We start from the raw sequence: 19686 nt of genomic DNA on the forward strand, positions 1-19686 counted from the left end.
CACCAGTCCATCCACCGTTCTTGGATCGACTGTCTAGTTCTCTTTCATTGCTCACCATGTCTATCGAAAACCTGCCAGCAGACAACGCCGGACCAGCTATCTTTGACTCTCTGCCATACTACGACAATGAACTGGAACAAAATCCATTCCTGAGGGAGAAGGTGGAGAAAGAGCTCGCCCGAGAGGCGAAACCATCTCAAGCTATACATCCTCGTGTTCCGCCACCCGTAGAGCTATTTTCTGTTCGTACGCACTCATGTGTGTAATGCCACACCGGCTCTGTACTGAGCCTTTATGACTTTACCCTCGCAGAACCATCCACTCCTGGCAGCAGAGCTTGCTCGCATTGAGTCTCGCCAGCCACTGGAGCCACTAGACACTACACGCCACCAGCTGCCGGGGCCTCAGAATCCCAGTGATGAAGAGGAGTGGAAAGCTGCAGTGAGAAACGCTCACGCCCAACTAGAGCACCAACGCCTGCGGTATGTGTTCAGCATTCATGTTCAGCATTCTAATACTCATGACCGCATTGGAAAGGCATACCAATCTAGCACTTCTGCAGCAGTACGGCCCGAACGCATGGCGAATACATAACTATTTGACAGAGGCCACGGCTAAGAACATCGAGAAAGCCCTCGAAGACCTCAATAAACTCATGACGGAGGTGAACAGGGACCGAAAGAACTCTCAGGTCCGTGTCTCATCAATGCTGACCGGTAGTCTTCGGAACTCATCGCTAAATGTGACAGACACGGATAGGGAACCAACTTACGTCACTCGAAACGCGATGGACAGAGCTGATTTCTAACATTCTACAAATCGAGATGGCGAACGTTGCTATTGAAGTCGAGATTGATAGGCTCAATAAAAGCGAGGTTGAACTCGCGTCAAGTATGTCTACTGTAACACTAACTGAATGATATGTACACGATACCCTCATAATGCAGTCTGACAAACGTCAGTCAGTGTATCACGCTTTACACTCTATGATAATTCTCCGGAGCAGTATTGTATTGCCATAATGGTGCACCACATCTCGGGCTACGGGCCATGTCCTGAATTCCCTGGCGGCATATCTATCGTGCGTGTGCAGGTGAGCAGCTCAATTTGACAATGCATAGTGATTCCTGATGTCTCAGGAGAAGCAGTTAGCATGCGTGACGGGCGGTAATGCGCATGGCCATCCTCCGGCTTCTATGAGCTCTTCCCATATGTGCTCACATGAGCGGAAGAGGTCAAGGGCAGCCCGTGCCTGCTCAACCTTGTCGAGACGAGCGTTAGAGGGCAACCTGTCGCTTAGCCGTTGGACAGGACGTACAGGAATATCTCCCTGCAGATCGACCGTCCTGCCCATGAACCGCTCAACGAGCGTTGTCAGAGGGAGGATCACGTTAGTCCCTGTTCTGAGGCTTTTCCGGAAGGGCATAAATAAGGCCATGTCTCGTGTGTCGATGGCGGGATGGCAGAGCCCTAGAACCTATCACCGTGTGAGGATAGATTCTTTATCTGACCTGAGCCTAACTGACCGATAGAAATTGCCAGAGAGAATGTCCTATGATAATTTTCCTCCTAATCAACGTTGCCACCTGCCGCTGGACATCGAAGAAATGTGGCGCTACCCGATCAATCAGTTTTTCGAGTCCGCAAGCACCGCGTAAGGGCGTATAGCGACCGCTAGCCCTGTCGTACCTGTCGCAAGCATTTGTGGCTGCAAACCCGTCTCTGCTGTGCGATAATCAGCGATAGGTTGCCTTGGAGGGCGTCAGCGAGCCGTCTGTGTCGACGTATAGAAGCGTCGATGGCTTACGTTGGACGGACTAGTGTGTCTAGTATGACATTGCCGCGGTAGTCTACCATCGTCACGCGGCTTCATCCGCAACGGGGTGAGTGCCGATCATTGGGGAGAAGAGCATCTTGGGCTCACGCAATCATCGGTAGTCTCGAGACAATGCCGTAGTACACGAGCTGTGCGGCTACAGCGACGTACCTGTCCACACTGCGGTCAGCTCAATATGGACGAAAACACCGCCGGCCGCTGGTCGCTAAGTACACCTACATCGAAGGGGGGTTGATCTTCGCGGGCCTGTTCGACGACGACGGCCCCGTGCAGCCCTCTGAGCTAGGGCCCGGCTGTGCCTGTTGGATAGGCGCATTCGACCTCATACGCGATGGCGGCGAGCAGGAACGACGGCGGTCTCTTCAGGCTTCTTACCACTGACAAAATACTTGACAGATGTCTGCAGCAGGCTGCCTAGAACTCCAAGGCGGCTGTGGCCATCTTCTGGGGTCGTGGATCCCACCATTCATGAGTTCTGTGCGGCAGAAGTTAACCTTAGCGTGGTGACGGGTAGGTTTTCCAACAAAATCTGTCATCGATTGCGGCTGAGGGATATAACCAGCGACATGCTACATGAGTCAAACTGCTTCCACTGTGGTGGTACCAGAGTCGGTGTTGGATATATGCCATGCGCGTTACATCAGGCACAGACGCTGATATTCCCATAGAGAAGGTGTCATCGCTTCAGGCCTTCAAGTTTCACGCTTCAAGCCTCAAGCCTCACACTTCTGGTCTTCTCGTCGACCAAAGAATCTAGACCGGCGTATCTTCTCGCCGGTAATGCATATACGGTATGCCTTTGCTTATTGGTCTATTGACTTCTGAGCCATAGATACCCGCGAGCACCTGTGGGGTTCAGTTTAATCTCTACATTTTCGTCCGGCAGGTGGTCTGTCCGCATCTGTGTTATGCTCCCACTATGTCTGCCGGCGGCCATAATGATCTATAGTGCTTGGACTTCATACCATCAGACACACGTACTTGATTGCCTGACGTCACTCCAATTGACGCCCTCTCGACGTTGTGCAATCACATCTTGCATGTCCATCATATTCTGCGTCTAGACTTGCGATGTGTCTCGTACGTCGTGCGTGCAGGTGTACATCCTACCAGGTTCTGAGAGCGAGCAGCAACAGATTGAGCGATTTGGTGACACCACACGTGGACGATACTGGAGTGCCATCAGTCAACCGTAGCAGCTAGAGATACATTATATTGTCTTGACGGCAAACCTCTATCCTAGCTGGGTCTACGTCTCTCAATTGCTACATATCGCAGTCGTACATCGTTACTCCTGTCCGTTGCAGGTCGCCCCAGATGCTTATCGTCTCATCGACATCACCCGAGGAGAAGCCCCGTTGCCTTACGCGTCTGTGTTGGCAGCCTTGGCGTCGGGGATGTCTTCTAGCCGGTCCCCCTCCTTGCGCGCAACGTTGACCTGCTCAAAGCTCTGCATGCCCTCGAGTCCCCAGCGGTCCATCATCGCCTTATCTTCATCCCATGGTGAACCTGAGCGTATTCAAAAAGATCAATGATTGAGCCGAATACCACCGATTTGGAATACGCACACGGTGTTGTAAGCATTTGCTCTCCCGTAAAGATGGCATTAGCACCAGCCATGAAGCACATCGCCTGCTTCGATTCGTCGAGCGTCTGTCTGCCGGCAGCCAAGCGGATGATGGTCTGGGGCAGGACGATACGGGCCGTCGCGACGGTTCTCAGAAGCGTGTGGTACGGGATAGGCTATATTGGCATCAATACCGGTGTCTACAAAAGGCGTCTTGAAATGCTACCTCATTGTTTTCGAGTGGTGTGCCCTCGATGGGTACCAGGGCGTTGACGGGGAACGATTCAGGGTGCTCAGGCATGCTGGAGAGCCGTCAGTATTCAACCCGAATGACGGGGGCTCGGGCGGGCACTCACCTGGACACTTCCCATATGAGTCCGACGCGGTCTTTATCGGTCTCGCCGAGGCCTAGAATGCCTCCAGAGCAGACGCTGATTCCTGCGTCTCGCACCGCGGAGATGGTGTCCAGGCGCTCATCGTACGAACGCGTCGTGATAACCTGCAGCACGCATTCAACAAAGCCTGATGTGGCACAACATGTGGACACGCGTGACGGACCTCCGGGTAGAACTCTCGCGACGTGTCAAGGTTGTGGTTGTACGCAGTCAAGCCCCTGGTACAGTAGAATTCAATGAGCAAAGCTGACAAATTACACTGATCGAAGCAGTCACTGACGCTTCCTTCAGCTGCCGCGCTTGCTCGGGGGACAGCATTCCCAGTGTGGTGCACACTTCCATACCCATACCCCGGACCTCCCGGACCATGTGCAGGATGCGCTCGAAGCCGCGCTTGCGACCTGCGAGATCTCTCCATGCAGCGCCCATGCAGAACCGCGTGCTCCCGTTCGCCTTGGCTTTTCGCGCTGCCTCGAGCACGGGCTCTACTTCAAGCAGACGCGATGCCGTGGTTGGTGTCGAGTATCTCGAGGATTGCGAGCAGTACGAGCCTATTGAAATCGATGAGCGCCAGGCTGCATCGAGATGCGGCGGTACCCACAGTCCTCCGAACATCCGCCGGCTACAAGAGACATATTATTAAATCAGAACCGGATGACCAGTCATCGAGTCAGGACGTACTTTTGATGTTCATCAGCGTGCACAGCTGGATCTTGCTTGGGTCATGGTGTTGCCGATGTATCGCAGCCGCCCGGAAGACCAGCTCGAGGAGGGGGGTGTCGTAGATCTTCTGGATTTCTGTCTTCTGCCAGTCATGACGCACCGCTGCAGTCAACGCTTGTGGCTGGGGCGCGTGCGTAGCCAGTGTCCTTGCATGCCGGCAAGTCAGACGGAGCGAAGCCTGGATGCGAAACATGGTGCAGAGAGAGGGGGGACGCAGCGAGACGAGTAAGTCGAGCAAGACCAAAAGGCCGCGCAGGATGTTTTATCGCCGCGTTGGATGAAGGAGCGGGGATTGAGGGGAGAAAGCGTCGCTCGGCGGGCCCATGTCCTTGGGGAAATGGGGACGCAGATCGGCTGCCCGATCGCGCGATCACCTCTCTGATCGACAACTTTGTCATCGGCGCCGAGTCGGAGGGATGACCAGAGTACTAATAACAGTAACACTCACTGAGTGTTACTACTTTGACTAAAAGTTGGAGCAAAATAGTAACAGTCGGAAATGTTGGAGCAAATTAGTAACAGTCAGAGTTGTACCTGGCAGGGTGATATGTCATTGAGGCTGGCTACCGTAAATCGATCCATTGACTGCAGCTACTGTTCCCAATCCGGACATGTCCCTTTTTGGCAGTTAAGCTCGGTTAAGTTAGATTAAGTTAGATTAGGTTCGGTTAAGTTAAGTTAGGTTCGGTTGAGTTAGGTTAGGTTCGGTTAGGATTAGGTGGTATATCTTGAAAGAACTTTGTACTACTAGACATCGCAAATGACCCGGGACCTGTAGCAGGAATAAAGAAGAACTTTATTATGTCACAATATTAGATGTATGGGCAACTATCGCTGTGCAAAGCGCGTCAAAGCGCACCAGAAGCGCACCATATTACTGCACGTGACCAATGACGATCGTTACTATTTTACACTCGACGGAGTGTTACTATCACCCCCTCGAGTGCGCTTGCCTTCTCTGCAGGAAGTCTGCGTGTGCGTTGGAGTTCATAAGGGGCTGCAGCATCCCCCATCCAGGCCCTATTTGGCATTAGTTGCCGCAAGCGCGTACGCTTTGATCATGGCAAATCGTATGATTTCATGTTTACGACACCTCAGGCTAGCAACCTCCTGATCCTCGCAGCGACTTAACAAGTATTAAAGAAAGCCAAGGCACAAACCTCTGCTTACTCGTACGCACACAAGCTCGACGAGTCAAGTTTTTCATGCGATTGAAATTTGATGACGGTGGCTGCGTTGTTTACGTGACGACACAGGTTCTTTGTTATGTGTGCTAAATGCAGAACAAAGCTGCGCCGCCACATTCTAATCAGTGTGGCTGACAGTCAAATGATAGTTTTTGCACTGCTCCTTATACCCATATATACTCACAGCGGTCATGTCTATCTAACGCATTCACAAATCAGCCACACCTCGACAAGGTGAGTGCGACACTCTAGGAAATTGCTCATGAGGTGTGGCTGGATTCTGGTAAAATCCGCAGCATTATAGCGCCGCTATATTTTGAACATGCTGAAATTCTACGTTGTCACCCACCGGTCGGAGGACTCAGCCTGCTGGCATTGGGCGTTGACCCTCTCCCCACCGATCGAGGATCCAACGTCTGCCGCGAAGTCAACCATATGGTATCAGATCCTCGACGATGTATGCAGTGGTGTCCAAGGCTACAGGCAGGAGTATGTCAGGTCGTTCGCGCCAACCGAGGTCGTCGCTCGCATCCTCGTAGGCTGGGTCCCGCCCACCCGCCGACTTGCACTAGAGCGGCTCATCGCGAGTACGAGGCACCGCAAGGCCGGGACGAGCAGCGAGGAGTGGGTGCGTGCCGTACTGACGCTGCTGCTGTCCACCCCGGGAAAAGTGATCACAGACGAGCCGGTCGACCCACATGTGGCCCTTCGTCTACTGGACAAATTCTCAAATGAAGTGGTGTGCGGCGTACACCCTTCCCCTGGGACTGGTCTGCCGTTCACGACGTACTACTCGCCATGATGTAAGCTTTTGCCGTTTATACTGAACGCCATGCTAAAATCAATTGCCCACTTCAGGTCCCCGTGATTTTCGGCGAATCGTTTGCGCTATGCTGTCTTGGACGATCTGCCGACCAATGTTATCGGTCTAAATGTGGAGCCGCCTTAGCCCCGGTGTTCTCTGTGTATTATATTTCCATAACTAGTGAATTATCGTTGCCTTGGCGCACTCCCTGTTCGGATTTCTAGAAACTAGGAAGGCGTTCCTTCCTTGGCGCGAAGTGCCGCCGCATGCTCATCATACATCGTCATAACTCAAGAAAGCATCTAGGTATAGTCTCCTTCCGTGACATCATTGTGCATATGTTCATATATACATTCCCGCTCCCAGATAAGAATCTCAGATTATTGTCCGTCTGGTGAGGGCCCCGCTACTTTACGGCAACGAGCGTCAACAGGGAGCTGTACGTTGTCTGCCGCATCACCCGTCAATAGATTGCCTCAATAGAGATCGGTCACAGTAGGTATCATTGGCAGTCCCACTGACATCACCTCGGGTGCCTTCATAAAGGCCACGGCTCCTCAGGCCATTGATTCTTGTCAGGCGGGTGTGACGTCCGAATCCAAGGAGACGGTGTGAGCATGCTGGCTTCACGTATTCACTCCAAGTGGACTCGTGAAGTGTCGTTCAGAAATCCCTTTGATTGAAATGTGTGCGTTTGTGGCGCAGCATCTCAGAAAAAGCAGCTGATCTTCTCAATTTTGTCAGTGTTCAAGAAACATTGGCCCACTCCGACTTGCGATAAGACGAAACCGATGTAGACCGCGCTCCATTTTGTGCGAAGTCGAGAGCGACTTTTCATGTGTCATGTGAAAAATGCATCACTCGACGTGCGGTGCGTGCGTCGTCGCGTCAACAGCACCGCAGCGCCGAGCCAATGTATAGCGGACGCCGCTCCGTATCCTTCGACCGCTTGGCCCGAATCGGTACGTCTCGTCGACAGCGGCTGAAGTTCAAAAGAAGCTGGATGTCGATTTGGGCCTGTAGACGTCATGTGCCACCGCCCCCACCGGCCGAGGCCACCGGGAATATCGACCAATGTGTGGAGCGCCGCCCTCTTCCCTTACGTCAGTCGCTCAATGGCAATCACCAAGCAGATATTCACAAAGTTGCGATGACGAATGGGCTAGAATATGATGGTGCACGGGTGTAGTTGTCTATCTGCCGTGCACGCGTTTGACTGGGAAAGTGTCCTTGTGGGGCTTATGATAACGGCAGCGAACGGCGATACAACACAGTCACACCGCGGAAAAGAGCGTCCCACTGAATGTACATGTTCTTGGCTTCCGTTCAGATCACTCTATCCCACAGAAATTAAGCGTCGAAAATGTGATGCTCCACTGGGCTATCATGCAAGTGAAGCGAGTCATAGCTATCAATACATTTGAAACTGAAGAACGGCCATTATACATGTACGGTCCACTCGTGCGATTTGTCTCCTGGTATGTGGTACATATAAAATATGCATTTTGGCTGCTGATGTGACGAGTCGTCGATTGAGGTCCGTCGTGCCAGCGTCGCGCCTTGTAGTTGTCCGTTTATCCATCCTTGGCGAATCATATCGGCGTTGTAGGCTGCACATCAGGATGAAGATCAGTCCGCTGTGCGCTGAGGTCGGCTTGAGGGGAACCCACTCGTCAGTGAATCAAGCATTTCGAGTTGCTACGACCCTCCCCTCATGCCTTGAGCCATTGCGCGATCTCAATGCGTAGTCAATCACCTGTACACCTGCAAGAGCATTCGTTATCCTAGCATCCACAGTAAGTACTGCAGACGAATATTCTGACCTTGGGCCGGCTTTGATGGCCGGTTTGAGTCTCTGCTCGAGGGATGCATGGGTGCGTCCATGTTCTCTCCCGTCTCCCCGTTCTCCATCGCCTGCCGAGCGACGTCCCACTGGCGAAGGGTATAGGCCGCGAGCTCACGAGAGTAGCGCTGCTTCTGGGACTCGACGGCATGCATGTCACGAAAGCCTGTGGTGGTGGTCATGGTATTTGCGAGAGAGCGAGATGCAGCGGGGGAAATGTCGGGGAAGTATGCTGAGCGGACGGGGCGGCTACTGCAAATATATAGGAAAGCGCATTGGCAATATTATGTCTCCCCGCTCCGATTTCCCCAGGCGACATCGAGATGCTCCACACGGCCCATCGCCGCAAGCCCTCTGACGACATGAGCCTTATATGGCAGGCGCTCAAGAATCATCTGGTGAGGCGGAGTCCCAAGCTCATCGGGTGCCACAGGAGGACGATCCGATCGGGCACACAGTGGCTGTGAGACTAGAACGTTGAACACCCCCCCTCGAGGCTGCGAAGCCGCTTCCACTGCCATGTGCTTGCATGCGGGGATCCAGAAGCGACAACCCCCACACCGCGTGTAGTATGTCTTCTGGAGGCGGTCTGCGGCCTCTAAATTCAATATGCAACGTCGTACCCCTCAATCTGCACCCCAATTATACTGCTCCCGCATCACTAAGACTCCCCGCCATGCCGGAGACGCGTCATTGTCGCAAGATCATCACGCGTCAAGAAAAGTCTCCAAACCAGCTTTGTTACACAAGCGAACGACAAGTACATAAGGAAACGAATATACAGATGAGACAGCAATGTGACAACAATACAGTAAAGGGTGAATGCAATGAAGGACGATTAGAAATTACAGTTTGCCTATGCTATACCAGTGTTCGTGCAAAAAAAAACCAGACGCGTATGAGCTACAGTGAACCAGCAGAGACAGTCCGCATGAGTGAACAAATAAGCAGGCGCGGCAGCGCGGTGTATGATAGCGATCGATAATGTGTTGGGTGTCCTCATGGTGTTTTCGTGCGGTGCATTCTTGCCGACGTGTGCTAGCCACATCGAGTGCGGTCGTGAAGAATGTCGAAAGGAGTGTGGAGAACGATCGCTTTTAAAACGTCGAATGCGCTTATGCGCGGGAGGAACGCCAGCTGGAGCTTGCGCTGTTCGTCTTCTTGGGGGTCGTAGCCTTGATCTGGGAAGCGGGGCGCACAGCGCCGAGCATGACTCCGCCTGTCAGGACGGTCGTCTTGCCGCCATCATAGTTCGTCACCTCCTTCTTCGACTTGTCGATGAAGACGCGGGCCTGCCTCGCACGCTCCCGACGCGAGAGCCGGGCCTGGGGCTGCTCCTCCGAAGGAGACGGGGAGCTGCGATGCGACGAGGCCGACAGGGTGGTGCGGGACTCGTTGGAGGCGGTGGTGCTGATGGAGGAGAACGAGAATCCAGAGCTGGAGCTGGAGGAGCTAGAGCGCGAGTGCACGGAACGAAGGGAGTCGGGCGACGATGTCGTCGAGCGGGGTGGTGCGGGGACCGCAGGGAACTTCTCCAGCATGGGAGTCAGCCACGTCGGCTCGCGCATCTCGTCCGCGATCATCGTGAAGATCTGCTCGTCCTCGTCCTTGTCGGTCTCCAACAGCTGCTGCGCGAGGCTCATGCCCTGCGGCAGCGGCGTCTTCAATGCTCCGGTCGCGAGTTCCTCCGACCAGACGGTCAGGAACTTGCTGACCTTGCCCGAGTCCCAGTTGCCGAAACGAATGGAGACGCAGCCGGGGTCGATGAAGAGGTCGAACTCGATGCCGCCAAGAGTGGCGATCCACTGCGACCACTCGACGTTCGCGGTCTTGCAAGCGTTGTAAACGGGGCGAGGCGGGAGCGCGCTGGGGGAGAGCGTCAAGCAGCGGCGTCCAGAACCGCGAAGCGGCTCGGTGGGGACCCAAGACGGCGCGAACTGCGCGGTCAGGTTCGCCTCGAGGGCGAGCTGCAGCTTGATGACAGTCGTGGCAGAGTAGTGCTGGATGAGGGAGCGAGTGAGGTAGGCGATGGCATTGTCAAGAGTGACAGACAGGGAACCGAAAGAAGAGACGGTGGTAGAGGCGGCCATTGCAATGAACGATATAATTGGACAGAAGAGGTTGGGCGAGCTGGTATGTCGAGCTGGACGGGCGGACTGAGAAGAGATCGACCTGCGATAGAGTGCGGGAGTAGGCTCGCTGAAGTGGCAAGGACGGGTATGCGAGGATGCGAATGTGTTGCGGTCTGTGACGGTCGTGCTGGATGCAGAGAGTGGAGAATGCAACAAGACAATAAAGAGTCTACAAAAGCATGATTAGTATCGATAGGACTTGAAACACGACCAAGTAATGGCTCACCTAACAAGAGGCTGGTTTGGGACTAACGAGAGGAGAGGACTAGAACCAATTCCTGGGTTGGGGACTCTAAGCCCTGCCACGGGGCTTATTTATACATGGGGCTTATTCCCAGAGCGCACTGACAAGACAATGGCCAAAGCGTACCATCGTAGAGGTATCGAAGCGAGAACAATAACATTACTTTCGGACAAAAAGGACGCGTCCATAGTTGCTACTTTGAGCCACAAAGACCTGGGCTTCTCACGTTTCACGGCCACGTGCGGTTGTATGGACCTGTCGTCCCTCGGCAATTTCCATAATGAACAATTGGAGTCTCGTCTTCGCTGTCTCGGCTTTGTACGTATCTTCTGACGGGTTGGCAACACCGTATGCTTCGCAACTTTTCACATACGGTCACCCTCGAACGTCCTCGAGTGCCGTCACCTAAGAGCTTTTTAGGTGTGTTCTGATCCTCATAAACATCGCCTGGTCGGCCTCTCAGACTCGGCCCTCCAAATGGAGATCATCAACAAAGGAAGACAGCAGTATTTCTTGTTCTTTTGCTGCCGATCCTTTGGTGCGCGCTGTATGCGGTTATTTGGTCTCCTGCACTGCCGCGAGTTTACGAGATGAAAAAAAAAACAAGGCGTTGGATATGTCGGACTAGCTTCGCGGGTCGCAAGACCAGACTAGTGCAGCTGGACTGCGTCCCTAAGGCCTGTCTGCGGTGCCTTAGGTGTCGTTGCTGGGAGACGGAATGTCTTCACCTCAAGCTTCACGGATCGTGATGAGCATAGCATGACGCATATAGTCTCAGATCTTGAGCTTGAGGTTCCAGGTGAACTGCGGTGTTGGTTGTTGTTCTCGTGGTGGTACGCTCAAAGCCATACATCCCCGTTACTGCCCAGATCCTCTGAGCGTATAAGTCGTAGCATGACTTTCACCCATAATAAGTTCAAACTATGTATACTGGTGTAATATCTTTTGAATTCCTGCATCGCTCATATATATATAACCAACACATAAGTGACTGGAAAAGGATGTGTCGCGAGTCTGACTCTGCCATTCCGGTGCCGGTTAGTTTGGCGCCTTCAGCCACAGTTTAGCCACCCGGCCCGGCTCGATCTGAAGTCCGCTGGAGTCTAAGTCAGCTCCTTGAAACTTTATTTCTCAGCTTCGTCCACGGTAGGTCGTCCCTCAGCGTCGCGCAAAACTCCTTCCTCTCTCTCTCCGCCGACACCCGTCTCTTCGCCTTTTCGTTTGATCAAAAATGGTGCGTACACCGAGAGAGAGTAGAATCGTTTCAGTTCTGACCGTTTGCTTCGGTTTCTATGCGTCTGGATGCCCCGCTTGATAGACTCTCGCCGTCGACCTGCTCAACCCCTCCATTGAGGCTGAAAAGAGACGCCACAAGCTCAAGCGTTTGGTGCAGTCCCCCAACTCGTACTTCATGGACGTCAAGTGCCCTGGTGCGTAGACTGCTGCTTTGAAATACTGCCCTTGTGTTTACGCTTTTACCCGGTTCATCTAGGTTGCTTTGCCATCACAACTGTCTTCTCGCACGCACAGACCGTCGTCCTCTGCGGCGCATGCGCCAGTGTTCTCTGCCAACCAACAGGTGGAAGGGCGAGACTGACTGAGGGTGCGTTTGCCCGTAGCCTGTTTCCCTGCGCTTGTGCTGACCTCGAGTTGCGTTACAGGGAGCTCGTACCGTCGAAAGAATTAAAAGTCTTCGCTGTTGCACTTCCTCTTCGTCGGATTGTATCCCATAGTACATCGCATCTGGGTCCATCGCATCGATATAGTATCCCAGTTCTCACGCCCGCAGTACCGTCGGCTGCGGACAGTGTACATCATGTTGCTCATCTATAAGCGGACAGGAATCGCGGACGCGGTGACGATTGTCCCTTATGCATCATACGCTATCTCATGGTTCGATATGTTGCACTTATAGTCCTATGAACAACCAACTCCTCATTTTTATTAGTGAGTTCTAAGAGCTACGTGAAGTCCGCAACGCCAAATTCCCTCCTAGCGGTCGATTATAATTTTGCTTTAGATTGATCTTTACTTGGTTGTGGAGGTGCGGCAGTTCCCCGCGCGCGAACCACGCCTTCCTGCGACGTTACCGCAACGAGAGTTCCTGTACGAGTGTACATCTGTGGTCAGACAGTAGTTAAAATCAGTGCTGCTTTACTCAAGGGACTTGAGGGCTTTGAACACACTCACACGACCATGCACAACACCTCTCCCGCTGCCTGCCCTTGGTGCTTCCACCTGAACATGGCTATTAATTTCATGCATATCACTCTGACATGGATGCCGGTGCTTACGACGTAAAGCAACCAATCGCCGCAATCAAATGAATCACTAGTGATGCGTGAGACCTGGTTAGAGATTGAGAGTTGATGGTCTTACTCGTAGAACCAGATAGCGTGATCAAGCGAAGCCTGCGACACCTTCAGCCCATTGCAACTGGCGGATCGTGCAGATAAACTTACCAGCATGGTAAGCTGTTTGGGTCCTTCGTAATGCTCATTCAAGCCAAGTGTCCGACGGACAACACCGATACTAGTCACGATGAGTATCAATATTCCACGAGGGGAGCGGGCTTCGCTCACAATTGAGAATCAGATATGTAACTCAAAATGCACTGCATGGTACCTCGCATGAGGCGGACAGACATGGCAAGACAATATCATACTGCTGACCTTCTGGAATGGTGCGTCATATTTGGGTATGTTTCTAGCCTTGAACCACCACATGTAGACCACAGCGCCATCCGACGAGTTCGTAATACCTGCATTCTTGATGGCCATGGGGCTCTTCTTGCGCTCCTTGATGCATTGTTACAAGAAACGCATCAGATAAAGTCACAATCTCAGTTTAGATGTTGACGAGATGATGCGTACCGTCGTGTATTCCTTAGCATACTCCTTGAGCTTCGAATCAAGTCCCTCATATCCGAGCATTCGCTCGTAGTAACCCTCTACGTCCTCGCAAGATTCTGGTTGGGGGACACCAGTGGGCATTGGCCAGTGATAGACGGGCTGTCCAAGTTCTGGCCGTTGGAACGAACACAGCATAACGAATACTGTGCGCCCACGTTGAGTCGCCTTGACGGATCGCGTTACATACGAGCGGCCGTCGCGAACTCGCCCGACGTGGTATATTACAGGGTCCGCAGGTGATGCGCCCAGTAAGAAGTAACACTTGTGCAAGTTCGCTTCAAGCCTGAGCAATCAAGAGGTGCAAAATGCTCACATGCAATGACTATCCAAGACACGGTCAAGAATTTTGTCCTTCACGAGAGCTCGAGACTCACGTGCAGTCCATATGCAGGGTCTACACAATTTGTAGCCGAGACAAGTGCCTGAGAGATGACCTGGCCACCATATACACCTCTTGCGCGTACAGGCAGCCAAAGGGACTTTGAGCGGAATAGATTCACATCTAGTTGTTCTACCTCGAGGGAGGTCGCGATCTGCTCGTGTTCTTCCTGTCTACTGACTTCCGTCATCTTGCGAGAGGGTGGGCAATGCGAGCGAGGATATAGGGACTATGCTGGACTATGATAATATACGTCGGGAAATGCATGGTCATCCCGGGGTTCACGGCGTCAAGTACTGAAAGCATTGCCGAGAGGTAGCGAAATCACATGAGAAGATTAGCATTCACGGTGGTCACGCAAGCCGAATTATCTCATGCACAAGTCAATGCGGTCGCGGTTGTCGACTCAGAGCAGCAAGCATACGATACAGTAAAGGTGAGATCAATAGTATGTACACAATAATGACATAGGAAGCATGTATCCCTAAAACTCCTCGACATCTATCGTAAAACCACATTCATGGCAAACCTGTTTGCCAGCTCCGTCTCGGCCCTTCTCAACGACACCGAAGACATGTTTATGCTCCTGATCCTTCCGTCTCTGCCACACAGTCTCCCTGGTTCGACGCCGGAGCTCCCTCAAGCTCTCTTCAAATTTTTTTTTCTTCTTTTTCTTCTTCTCTGCCATTCGCCGCTCATACTCGGCATCCAATGCCTCCGGGGTCCCCCATTTCTTCCATGCGAAATCCTCTACTTGATATCGCAGAAAGAGCATCATGTTCGCGAAAGTCGACTTGTGCGGATTGGCTTTGAGGAGATGCGGCATGAGTTCCTGATCGCGTAGCTCGGCTGCCTAGATGTTACTTTCAAAACAAATGACATTATGAGTGTCCTCACGGTCCGTCAAGAGATAATCCTCCTTGCACTCTGTCTTTGTGAGAAGACTATACTTCTCTGGTTTCTCGTTCTTGCATTTATTGCAGACTAGACATCCAAACACTTTCTTGTATGTCTGATCTATGTCGACGGACTGGCACTCGTTACACTTTGGGTTAAGCTTGGGATCAAGGAATAAAGCTGAAAGTGCAAGTCAGCCTTGCGTTTCAGAGTCATGTAGCCGACACGTACGAGGGTCCAAATTCTGCATAGCCCTCTGTCTTTCTCGTTCCTTCTCCTTCGCCATCAATTCCGCGTCCGCTTCCTTGCCATCCTCGAGCAGGAAGCCACCCTTGGAGTTGACCATCTTAGACAAGTCATATTCAAAGTACTTTCCGAGCCGAGAATCGCGCCTCAGTTTCGGTTGGGGCTTAGGGGCGGTGGGCGACGTTGAAGACGCGGGTATGACGCCCAGCGGACGCTTGCCGTTAGCGTTAGGGGCGGAGGATGTGGACGCTTCGAGTTCGCGCTCACGCTGTTTTGCCTTTGCTGACAAAAGAGGTCGGTCGAGCACGTATTATAGGTAGAGTGCAGGCTCACCTCTTAAGCGATTGATCTCCACTCTCTTGATCATTTCTGGGGTCAATTCCAGGTTCTCTGGAGGGCGAGGTGGTGGTGTAGATGGCCGGTAGCTGCTGGGACCCGCCTCGGAATTGGCCATGGTATACCAACAAGGTGTGAGATTACGGCACAAATAGACCCACTCAATAAACTCAATGCAACAACGATAGGTGCGAGTGCAAGCAGACCGCGTACTCAGAGCAACGCATACAGCCCGTTGTGAGACCCAGTCACGTCTTGGTCAGCAACGCGACGGATATGTCGCGGTCACGTGGGCGTTCCGGAGATATCCACTGGACCGACAGATCTCGTTTACTCTGCCTTCCAAGTAGTGAATTTAGTGTTATAAAAATCTGAGTGGATGTCGGATGGATAATACTCAGTGTCTCGTCTCCACAATATGTTTCCTTCAGACAGTGGTACCGCAGATTAAAGTCTTACATACATACAGCGCAAGAAAACAGATAAACACTACAACACAGCACTATAACCCGGCTTGAAGAGTATAAAAAGGATCAGGCCTTCGCCGAAACACGTCCTGCGAGACGGTTTAGCTGTTCCCTGGCTGGTCAACGGCCATCGCGCTTCCATTCGAGGACAACGCCCCTGGGGGTTTTGACCCCGATCGCGCCCTTGGCCCAACACTGCCCTGTCCCACAGAAGAGTCGTCGTCGATATCCATGTCTGACTGTGAGCCCTCGTTGTTGTTAAGCGTGACGACGGCCGCGCCAGCCACTGGGGGCGCGACACTGGGGCCAGCGCCATGAGTCGAACCAGCGCTCATGATCCCAACGGCAGCTCGACGACCAGCGGGCATTACGCTTGGCCCTGTGGATTCCCGATGGCTGGAGTGGTCTCGCCGCCCACCTTCACCTTCGTCGTCCGAGTCCGACAACTCACCATCTGCCTGCCGCCTAGCATCTAGGAGGCGCTGTGGCCTCCGTTCGTTCACGGGTATCATGTCCTCGTCTTCGTTCATGTCTTCCATCAGCTCGTCGATTGGTAATCGCGGGATATCTATGACCGTACGCTGAGTTTATCGACATGAAAGACTTGTAAAGCCACCTACCCTGCATGTGAACGCTCGGGGGGCCACCGATCTGGTTGAGATGCTCTAGGACGATACCCTTCACACGTTCCAGGTATCCTGGGGTGTTCAAGTTTTCCATATTGGAAGACTTGACATCGAGTTCGTAGTCGGGTCCAAAATACTCGTAATACTCATTCATCGGGATTTCTATAAAGTATGAGACACTGCACATCAGGTTTACCGAGGTTGGCGTACCTTTCCCAAGCTCAACGCCAGCGGCGAGACCTGTCTCGTACGCCCAACAACGACTGACGTTGCGCATAGTATAACCGCCCCCTCCGAGGAGCAGAAGAGGCTTGTTGAACGACTTCACGAACTTCACACAGCTCGCGTGACCTATGACCGAGTGAGCAGTCAACTCGGCCGATTGGAACAGACTCGATACCTCGCATTGATAGATTCAGACACCCCAGCTTATCGCCTGAGAGTGAATCTGTTCCACACTGCAATACGATCGCACCGGGATCGTAGTGCTCCATCACGGATTGGATTACCTGTTCCGCAGTTAATGACTGCACCAGATTAGCTATCCAATTCATCTTACCGGCTCGAAGACGCTCTTGTAGCTTTCATCTGTGATTCCATCACGTAAGGGTAAATTCATGGCGTAGTGCTTCCCTTTGCCAATTCCAATGTCCTGGCCGAACGACGCCTTAGTGTTCCCAACCAACCAGAAAAAAGTAAAATGACCTACCCGTAACTCTCCCGTACCAGGGAAGAATTCGCCATATTTGTGAAAACTACAGGTCATCACACGGTCTGTGGTATAAAAAGCCTCTTCTACACCGTCACCATGATGGACATCAATGTCGATATAGAGCACTCTTGTGTGATATCTGACAGCGACAGTATGAATAACAAGTACTTTGCAGAGTGCCAGTGTGTGGCCTTACCGTAGGAGCTCTAATATCCCAAGTACGATATCTTCTGCAATGTCAGTCAATTTATCATTACGCACAGACTACGACCGACCGTTCACGTAACAGAAACCACTTGCTTCACTCTTCTTTGCGTGGTGCAATCCTCCTGCCCAGTTCACAGCAATGTCGCACTTATTTCTACTCAGGCGAGCAGCACCCTCTATATCAAAGTCAGTCAATCAAGTGGAAATGTGCTTGTAAGGAACTGCACATACCCATGGAGCCTCCAGCAGAAATAGAGCAATATTCAAATAACCCGTCAAAAACTGGGCAGTCATCTCCTACATTGTCTATGAAAGTAGTTAGGCGGCGACAAGCTCCAAGGGAATAGAATGTACACTTGTGTTGCTCCTTGGAGTAATTCAACATATTGTTTGGGGTTATTCGACTGAGGAACTCGACGTATTCGTCCGAATGAAATTGGGTCATTTCACGCTTGGTAGCAGGCTTTGCACGCTATGAAGATCGCCGTGAAGGGAGAGTCAGTCGAGCCATGCTCATGCTGGGGTGCAGGACGTACAAATATTTCCATCTTCTTGTAGAGACCGTAGTTCATAACTAGGGAGTGACACATCCGTATACGGGTGGGTTTCATTCTGATATATGTTGAGCACGGCAGATGACATTTGTAAGATTACAGGGAACCTACGGGTGGCCAGGGCCATAATGGAATCCACTGACGTCCGAATCGAAGAAGTAGCACTATACCCAAGTTCAAGTTCTCAGTGAGCAGGCTGGAGACCGAAAAAAAAACCATGACATACAACACGCTTCTTGTTATCTTCCCCATCCAAGGGGGTCATCTTTGGGACCATGGTGGCGGAGAATGAACGCGTCGTGAGTCCACCGGGTGCCCAAGTGCGCTGACGCCCGGACGATCGAGCACACTACCTAGTATAGTCACACGTGGGTCTATTTGGCTACGGCCTCAGGATTCAACAAATGACCTCATCTCCAGGATCTCATCCAGGGCTTCAATATCATTGCATTGACTGTAAAGACACGGGAATTTCGAGGCAGGATACACATTAAAGAAAGGATGACAGTGAACTACGTCTTTGGCTCGCCGTTAAGTGACCCGTTTGCATTGTGTACAAGTGTGGAAGGAGCAAAGCCAAACGAGTCTGCCAACTTGATGCCCTGAATAGCTGAAGTAAATATGACAAGCTTTGGAAGTGTACGGCGAGAACCGACCATTTCCCCCGCAATGACGCGAACCTGAACAAGCGGTATTGTGTAACGCGCGTTTCACTGATACATGGATTGTGCTCACCATTGACCAGTGATGAATCGCATGCAACCCAGCAAACCATAGCTAATACAGAGCGTTCATTTCATCATGTACATACAGATCATCGTACTAACCTCTCGCCCAAATGTCGTCTGAACGACTTGTGGATACGGGGTAATTGCCTGTAGGGTGATTGAGTCGTCTAGCTTTGCCTCAGGGACCACGGTCGTCAACTGCTCGATGACCGCGAGTAAGGACTCCCGCGCAGCCTGTCGACTACTTTCCATTGGCGTGTTCCTCGACCTGATATCATAATTGAGGACGTGTGGGGAGGACGAGGACAGGCAATCCAGTAGGAGAACGAAATGGTCTCTCGCGTGGCGCAGATGTTTGCCTATACTGCAATGAGAAATATCCGACGTACACGGTGCACCACGTACCTATAGTCGAGCCGGGCATATAGCGAGACTGTACTGTCAGCTGCTCGTCCGACGTGAGGCTCCCATCCACTAGATCTACAGCTTGCTGTACGACGATCGTAGACACCTCCAATAGCTTTGCCAGCGCCGTCGCTTCGTTAACTTGACCTTTGAATACATTTACGACTGTGTCATTCATTTTGGGCTAAACCTTTTTGTCGCTTAGGAAGAGGTGCTGGTGATGAGACGGGTGGAGTTGACGGTCCAGGCGAGTGCGACAGCAACAGTCACGGATGTCAGGAAATTTGTAACGGCAGGTACACGCGTTAGCAATGTGCTTGTAAGAACCTCACTGATTCGTCCGGTACGACGCGAGGTAATGGTTACTTTCCCAGAGACGGAATCTATTCGGACATACGGAGCCACACACACTGCAATAGATACAAGGTAGGTCCGCGAGAGATTTCCCTCTGCACAATTTCGAACGACCCAACAGTAAGAGTAG

The 19686-nt window shown here is 52.2% G+C and overlaps 8 protein-coding genes across 8 annotated transcripts; 3 read left to right on the forward strand and 5 right to left on the reverse strand.

Annotated features, from left to right (window-relative positions):
• Positions 1–56: 56 nt before the first annotated feature.
• POSPLADRAFT_1129463 (hypothetical protein) lies at positions 57–920 on the forward strand (the record flags this gene model as incomplete). Its single annotated transcript, XM_024483845.1, has 4 exons — positions 57–242; positions 313–482; positions 538–691; positions 750–920. 4 exons carry the CDS (start codon positions 57–59, stop codon positions 918–920), a joined length of 681 nt encoding a protein of 226 aa, XP_024344572.1.
• Positions 921–3006: 2086 nt separating this feature from the next.
• Positions 3007–4724, reverse strand: POSPLADRAFT_1165260 (hypothetical protein). The gene is made up of 8 exons (XM_024487872.1): positions 4481–4724; positions 4401–4421; positions 4080–4350; positions 3963–4017; positions 3761–3903; positions 3631–3706; positions 3406–3580; positions 3007–3346 (listed from the first exon to the last, which is right to left on the reverse strand). The coding sequence occupies exons 1-8, from the start codon at positions 4713–4715 to the stop codon at positions 3201–3203; spliced, it is 1122 nt and encodes a 373-aa protein (XP_024344573.1). The 5' UTR covers positions 4716–4724; the 3' UTR covers positions 3007–3200.
• A 1307-nt stretch (positions 4725–6031) lies between these two features.
• POSPLADRAFT_1042972 (hypothetical protein) lies at positions 6032–6511 on the forward strand (the record flags this gene model as incomplete). The annotated part of the gene is made up of 1 exon (XM_024478199.1): positions 6032–6511. One exon carries the CDS (start codon positions 6032–6034, stop codon positions 6509–6511), a length of 480 nt encoding a protein of 159 aa, XP_024344574.1.
• A 2566-nt stretch (positions 6512–9077) lies between these two features.
• On the reverse strand, positions 9078–10765 carry POSPLADRAFT_1064277 (hypothetical protein). The gene is made up of 2 exons (XM_024481782.1): positions 10716–10765; positions 9078–10658 (listed from the first exon to the last, which is right to left on the reverse strand). Exon 2 carries the CDS (start codon positions 10445–10447, stop codon positions 9473–9475), a length of 975 nt encoding a protein of 324 aa, XP_024344575.1. The 5' UTR covers positions 10448–10658; positions 10716–10765; the 3' UTR covers positions 9078–9472.
• A 1112-nt stretch (positions 10766–11877) lies between these two features.
• On the forward strand, positions 11878–12683 carry POSPLADRAFT_1176724 (hypothetical protein). Its single transcript, XM_024488442.1, has 4 exons — positions 11878–11967; positions 12052–12163; positions 12226–12336; positions 12395–12683. The coding sequence occupies exons 1-4, from the start codon at positions 11965–11967 to the stop codon at positions 12418–12420; spliced, it is 252 nt and encodes an 83-aa protein (XP_024344576.1). The 5' UTR covers positions 11878–11964; the 3' UTR covers positions 12421–12683.
• Positions 12684–12736: 53 nt separating this feature from the next.
• On the reverse strand, positions 12737–15621 carry POSPLADRAFT_1042974 (hypothetical protein; the record flags this gene model as incomplete). The annotated part of the gene is made up of 12 exons (XM_024478200.1): positions 12737–12853; positions 12924–12971; positions 13028–13081; positions 13196–13265; positions 13316–13347; positions 13406–13531; positions 13607–13906; positions 14020–14214; positions 14554–14877; positions 14905–15101; positions 15153–15449; positions 15501–15621. The coding sequence occupies 12 exons, from the start codon at positions 15619–15621 to the stop codon at positions 12737–12739; spliced, it is 1881 nt and encodes a 626-aa protein (XP_024344577.1).
• Positions 15622–16337: 716 nt separating this feature from the next.
• On the reverse strand, positions 16338–18346 carry POSPLADRAFT_1128097 (hypothetical protein; the record flags this gene model as incomplete). The annotated part of the gene is made up of 14 exons (XM_024483702.1): positions 16338–16366; positions 16389–16538; positions 16591–16758; positions 16807–16947; positions 16997–17105; positions 17156–17248; positions 17306–17447; positions 17505–17538; positions 17584–17691; positions 17747–17821; positions 17870–17987; positions 18052–18127; positions 18181–18233; positions 18296–18346. The coding sequence occupies 14 exons, from the start codon at positions 18344–18346 to the stop codon at positions 16338–16340; spliced, it is 1347 nt and encodes a 448-aa protein (XP_024344578.1).
• Positions 18347–18581: 235 nt separating this feature from the next.
• On the reverse strand, positions 18582–19380 carry POSPLADRAFT_1127479 (hypothetical protein; the record flags this gene model as incomplete). The annotated part of the gene is made up of 5 exons (XM_024483633.1): positions 18582–18671; positions 18726–18749; positions 18805–18846; positions 18897–19156; positions 19203–19380. 5 exons carry the CDS (start codon positions 19378–19380, stop codon positions 18582–18584), a joined length of 594 nt encoding a protein of 197 aa, XP_024344579.1.
• Positions 19381–19686: the final 306 nt, after the last annotated feature.

The sequence above is a fragment of the Postia placenta genome (genome assembly GCF_002117355.1).
Source record: "Postia placenta MAD-698-R-SB12 unplaced genomic scaffold POSPLAscaffold_1, whole genome shotgun sequence".
NCBI classification, from domain to species: Eukaryota; Fungi; Basidiomycota; class Agaricomycetes; order Polyporales; family Adustoporiaceae; genus Rhodonia; species Rhodonia placenta.